The 6,573-nt window shown below is 37.2% G+C and overlaps 1 protein-coding gene across 1 annotated transcript in view; it reads right to left on the reverse strand.

The window, feature by feature from the left end:
- The window catches only part of LOC116884949 (transcription initiation factor TFIID subunit 4B-like), a 98,742-nt gene extending 92,803 nt beyond the window's left edge, over window positions 1-5,939 (reverse strand). Inside the window, exons 1-2 of the mRNA XM_032886154.1 lie at window positions 5,709-5,939; window positions 5,041-5,152 (exon numbers count right to left, since the gene is read on the reverse strand). Coding sequence (XP_032742045.1) covers window positions 5,041-5,152; window positions 5,709-5,871 — 275 coding nt within the window. The 5' untranslated portion in view covers window positions 5,872-5,939. The remainder of the gene's footprint in view (window positions 1-5,040; window positions 5,153-5,708) is intronic.
- Window positions 5,940-6,573: the final 634 nt, after the last annotated feature.

Raw genomic sequence — 6,573 nt, forward strand, 5'->3', positions numbered from 1 at the left:
AAACCAGCTTTAGAGATCAGTTCTATGTATTACAAGCTCAATCACCAGTACTAGAATTTAATTCAAAGATAAGCTCTTTCTGACAAATAAATAGGAACTTGACTACCCAATAACTACTTTTTCTCCCAACCTAACCACAATCTCTTTGGGTACAGCTACTGGTAAGCACTTCCACAGGAGCAGGGAGGACCTCTATTGAGGGAGGGCAAAAAGAAGGAATCAAAGGGGCAGACAGAAGGAAAGCAAAGGCACCATGGGCAGCAGCACTGTCAACAAAAGCAAGAAAGAACAGGACAAAGGCAGAGCTATCATGTCCAGGAATGTTTGTGATCCTGTTTTGGTTTTATTTCATTTTAAAGGAACAAAGTGGAAGCCACTGAGCCAAGGCTTCAAGGGTAAGGCAGGGCCTTCTAACAGAGGTATTGTGTGAAATGGACTATTATTTTAAAGACACTTAGAAAACTTAGTGTCTTAATAAAAAGCCTTCAAGAATCTGTGGAGTGTCACATTATACAAACTAGGTACTACCCACTTGTTGTGTAGTCTGTCTTCGGAAACTCATCAGTTTGCTTTTGATAAAGTTAACTACTACTTTTTTTTTTTTAAAGATTTATCTATTTATTTCATGTATGTGAGTACACTGCTGTTGTCTTCAAACACACCAGAAGGGGACATTGATCCGATGTCCATTACAGATGGTTGTGAGCGACCATGTGGTTGCTGTGAATTGAACTCAGGACCTCTGGAAGAGCAGCCAGTGTTCTTAACGTCTGAGCCATCTCTTCACCCCAACTACTTACTTCTTAATGTCTACTTGCTTACATTTTTCTACCATTAAGCTCTGCATTAGACTAATTCTTCCTTAGGAGATTGAATTATATTCCTATCCCAATCCAGTTGAAATAAGGACCCTAGTTTTTCCACTTCCTCTCTCTTCTATCATTATCAACAGCTCCTCCTGCTTCTAACCTCTGCTTAAGGTTGCCTTCTTGTCTAATCTTCAATTTGCCTTGATCTCTGATTTTTTGCCAAAGCCCAATCTATAAGCTAGATTAACTTTAAATACTAACTTTTAAAACATCTGCCTAATTTGTTTTTAAATATTTCAATTACTTCTCAAATTGGTATTTTCTAACTTCTAAGAACATATTTTTGCCAATTATAACAGACCTTAATATGGTATCTAATCTAATGTTCAATGTTTTTGTCTCAATTTCCAAAAAGACCTAGCTTTATTTATCATATTCCTAACAAGGCAGTATATAACTTGCCTGTAGATATTTGTAGATTTTTTTATATGCCTTAAAATAATGTGCTAGCCTAGGACAATATAATAAGCAGGAGAAACTAGAAGAAAATGGCAGTTCTGAATCACTTTGTCTCGGTAATCCTGACTCTACCAATTACTAAGTAAACTAAAGTTTCAAAGTCTCTGAAACTGTACTTTCAGTAAAAGGGGAGAATACTAGTCCCCGCCATTAGACCGAGGACTAAGAGGAAATTTCTATCATACAAATAGGAAGTCCACATGTTCCTTAACTTACGATGGAGGTGACATTCCCAGTAAGTCCTTTGTAAACTCTAAGCTTCTGAAATTGAATGCATTTAACATACTTGCTCTACCAAACATCGTAAGTCAGCTTACCCTCTGCTAACACGTTCACAACACTTTGTTCTACAGGCAGGCAAAGCGCACTGCAGCAGCAAAAAAACAAAAACAAACAAACAAAAAAACCCCATATATATATATATATGTGTGTGTGTGTGTGTGTGTGTGTGTGTGTGTGTGTGTGTCTCTATGTATATGTGTGTATGTATGTGTGTATATATGTGTATGTGTATTTATGTATGTCATAATCGGCCCTGGTTTATTCCTTAAAAAGCACACACACTTGGGTAATATGAAGCACACTTAGGAATGTGAGGTAGACACCAAGGTCTCAGGCTCTGCCCTAAGAGTTTGTGAGACAGCTGTGATCTGTATGACTCTTCTACTCATCTATCATCCCATCTAAAAAATGAGAATAAAACTTGATAGGAATATCAAGTGTTCTTGAATGAAAGCCATGAGATGCTAAAACTATATTAGAAATTAAGCATGAATATTATTTTGAAGAATGAAATAAAAGGCTATCATGATAAATAACTTTAAATGTAAGCCATATAAAATTTAAAAATGAGTTAAAGAAAGGAATCCCTGCCAGCCTCTCTCCTCATAAAGCCTCCCTACCTACAATGCACTGTGAGCCTCTTCCTTTCACTTTACCAATACTGTGCAACACCCTGAACGAACAGGTTTTGAAATTCTTTTCTTCAGATTACATTTGAGAGCAGTAGGTACTTATTAAACTGTGGTGACTGTCAAAATACTTTAAAACATTTCCAAAACAAATTTTAGCCATTTCTTGTCTCCAGGCCTGGATCCAGACGTTTAGCAGTTCACTGGGTAGTTCTGAATTGCTGATCTATATAATGTTGAGGTGCTTTCAAAAGTATCCATTAGTCCTTTCCTATATCTGTACTTCTCACCTGGTTCTGCTAAGAAGTTTGTAGCATGAATCACAACAGTTACCAACCTCTTTGGTTCTCCTTGGTGATAGGCATGACCAATAAACCTAACTCCAGGCCTCATTTTAACCTTTGTTCACTGTGTGCTCACTTCTAAAGTTTTTCATCAATTTATTTTATGTGTAAGCACAAAAATAACTTTCTGAACATCATTTACTATGATAAACTAGGTCTGCATACAAATTTTATTAATAAACTACCATGTGCTGTATGTCCTTGGTGGAAAATACAAACTCTGAAAGCAAAATGGGACCCCAACCTCAGACTCATGCACGCTTAGCGCCAGTGCTCACAACCCTGCCGGGGCAGGTTGGCGTCCTCCATTTTTGACAAGAAGAAAGAAGCCTAAGATATTAAAAACACTGCACCCTTGAGAACAGCTGAAAGGTAAAATATTTCTAACGGAGGCTACAATTGGTTATCTAATGTTATAAAAATCCGTTCAGTGGAATTGAGTAGCTGGGAGCTTATTCAAGGAGAACACTGTCTGCTCTGTCTAGGATTCTCAGTTGGTTACCCCTGTATGACTATCAGGCCTTCTATAGCCATTTCTGCTGGGTGCTGTAAGATCTGATTTGATGATGGCATTTAGCTGCTACTTATATTTGTTCTTTTAATTGCTATATAAGCAATAAACTTACTCACTCAAAAACAAAGATATGGAAACAGTAAAGAATTTTCTATACAGATTAATATTTAACAGCTTTGAAAGACTTCATGGTGTCATTTCTAAGACACTATGCATAGCTCCCCGTGCAGCATGACAGGCATTCGGCTGCCATCTTTTTCTGGACTGTAACACTGTCTCCTGTGAGCCTATCTACCATGATGTATCTCTCTCTACCAGCTCAAGGGTGGGAGAGCTGGTTTGGCCACCCGACATTTTTTGGCTCTTTTTAAAAATCGCTATCCTAAAATGATAAGACATGTATTAGCAGCACATAAACCATACATACTACTGATGTATTTATATAAACCATACATACGATTGATGTATTTATATATACAATACATACTACTGATGTATTTATATGCACGACACACGGCACACAGAACAAGATGCATACGTTTAAAGGTAAACACAGTCTAAAGTGTTTATATTAAAGAACTTGATTCCTTTTGCACTATGAAAATAACTGAGTATCAAATTTAGAAGTAATACAACACATGACATAACATTATTACTTTGTTTGCGATGAAGCCTGAATCTCTGGTGCCCTCTGGTGTTTTAAACACCACACAACTTCCAAGTTTCATCCCAGATACACCAAGAAGCTAAATGCAAAATATGATTTTTTTATAGTGAAAAAGTCACAAATTCACAACAAAAGTTTAGATTGACCAGATATCTCTCAACAACAACAAAGCAGGTATCAAATATTGTGAAATGCAATCTAGATTAGTCAAGGTGGCCGAACATCACATATGACTTCTTTCTTAGTTAATACAAGTCAACATTAAGAGTCTGATTTTAGTTTCATTTGGACTAAGGTAGCAGTAATGCTGTTTCAAAACTAAACTCTATATAAATTTCTTAATACAGTGTAATAGGTGTAAGATTACATATAACCCAAATCACCGAGAAGTATCATTTAAGAAAATCTTAGTGCAAAATTAAAGACACCTAATTTAAAAAAAAAAAAGACACCAAAAAAATAAACACTGTAGAAAATTCAGCCATTTCAACAAATGGTGCTAGGAACTGAATATCCACAAATGGAAGAATGAAAGTGATCCTTATCTCTTAATCTCTAAGAAAATGAACTCAATCAAAAAAGAAATGGATCAAACATCTTAATGTAGACTTGAAATTCTGGAGAAAATTTGGTACATCTATACAATAGAATACTATTCTGCTTTTAAAAACAAAGACATCATGAAATTTGCAGGCAAATGGGTGAAACCTGAGAATATCACAGAAACTGAACTGCAGTGCAAAGACTGACACTGGATCCCCCTCCCCTTCCTGGACTGCTCAGTTAGGCCTCGGTGGGAAAGGATGTGCTTAGTCCTGCTGGGTTTCATGGTATAGGGGAAGGGAGGAGGCTTCCCCCTCTCTGAGAAAAAGGGGTTGGGGTAATGGAGGGAGGGATTTGTAGACTACTAAACAGGTTTTTCAAAATGGATTAAAAAAAAGCGTGTACAATATATAAATTATACTCAGTAATTTATACTGTTAGAAATTTTTAATTTTTAATTTTATTAATGTATATGGTTGTTTTGCCCACATTATGTCTACGAGTTGCATGTATGTGGAAGGCCAGGAGAGGGCACTAGATCCATTAGAAATGGAGTTACAAAAGATTATGAATTGCTATGTGGGTGCTAGGAAACAAACCAGGGCTATCTCTTATTAGAATATTTTAAAGGCATTCAAATCTGTTTATTTAGACATCATTCTTTACAACATTTTTTCCCCTGAAACTTTACTTCCATATATCAGACCAAGTTTTAACTACTGATTTTCTTTACCTGAAGCATGCTGGTCCATTTTCTTTTATTTTATTGTTCTGAATAGAAGTTGTTTGAGCTTGAAGCGACAAAAGTTTATTTCCAGGCAGACTAATTTGCTTTATGATGGAAGCTGGAAAAACAAAACAAGAAAGAAAAATGTAGAATACCCTCCCCCACCCCCTTACAAAGGCAATTATGTCACATTAAGAAAAATTCAGAATAGTTTTTAGTAAATACAAAATAATCAAAAAAATGTCTTAAGCTGCCCAGAACTATGTTTAAATTTAAATAGGCTAATAAATGTAAACCCTGCATAAGAAACCAGCTTATAAACATCTCTGGATTATGTTTTTATGTAGTCTCAAATTGTCTAAAATTTAGCATCAGTACAAAAACGTCATGTGTGAAAGGCAACTGTTAATATTTCACTTGTATTCATGTATCATTAACACATATTATTAACACATATTAACACATAACACTTCTAGAATGGTTTATATAATAATACAATACTTTAAGCAGTCATTTATTTTGAAACAATGCCTAAAATGTACTGTTTATGTAACTGTAACAGATCATTTCGTCCTCTCAATTTCTCTTCCCTTAACACAGCAGGTGCAAGTCCCACCATGCTCCAGACGCACTGGGATGACGTAGGACTGCCAGCAGGTACGGAGGGAACTTACCAGTAGGCATTACAGCAGTCACTGGTGCCTTCTGCCCACAGGTCTGAGAGCTCAATGGTGAGGAATGGGAAATGGAGGTCACATGATTGGCATTGCCTACTGAAGGCTGCTGGACTATCTGAAACAATGAGAGCTCATTACGGTCACTCAAGGAAGCAAGCATGCTTTAGCAATGAACAAGAGCTTCTATTTTTAATAATTTGGGTTTGTTCAGCTATTTATACCTCTAGCTAGAACAATAAGAATGCCTACATAAAATTTAATTTTTTTATTTTATTAAGACAAGATCTCAGGCTGCACCCAAATTCTACAGGGGAGAGGGCTAGACCCTCAGAAGTACAAACAACCCTAGGAGCTCAGGGGAGACCCTACTTCTGATCACATTCCTCACCCAAGAGGAACCTGCCTAGGAATGTAGGAGCTGTCAGGGGCAGGACCCTTTGGGTTTCTGCCTGCTGCACCAAGAGCTGAAAGCCAGTCACCAAGCGTGCCTACACACCTGAGAGCAGAGGTAAGACCAACTCTTCTTCAACAACAAACCTCCTGGAGCTTCAGGTCACACAAACCCAGGAGCAGTTCTCTGTTCCCATATCTGGCTGAAAGGAAACAGGTCTACAGAAATGCTGACACACAGGTCTACAGGAGGGTGGAACCACTGTCAGAGACAGCAAAACAAGCTAACACCAGAGACAAGGAAATGGTGAGAGGCAAACACAGGAAGCTAAGCAACAGAAACCAAGACTACTTGGCATCATCAGAGCCCAGTTCTCTCACCACAGCAAATACTGGATATCCAAACACACAAGAAAAGCAAGATTTGGATTTAAAAATTGCATCTTATGATGATGATGACTTTAAGAAGGAC

The sequence above is a fragment of the Rattus rattus genome, chromosome 15 (assembly GCF_011064425.1).
Source record: "Rattus rattus isolate New Zealand chromosome 15, Rrattus_CSIRO_v1, whole genome shotgun sequence".
Lineage (NCBI taxonomy): Eukaryota > Metazoa > Chordata > Mammalia > Rodentia > Muridae > Rattus > Rattus rattus.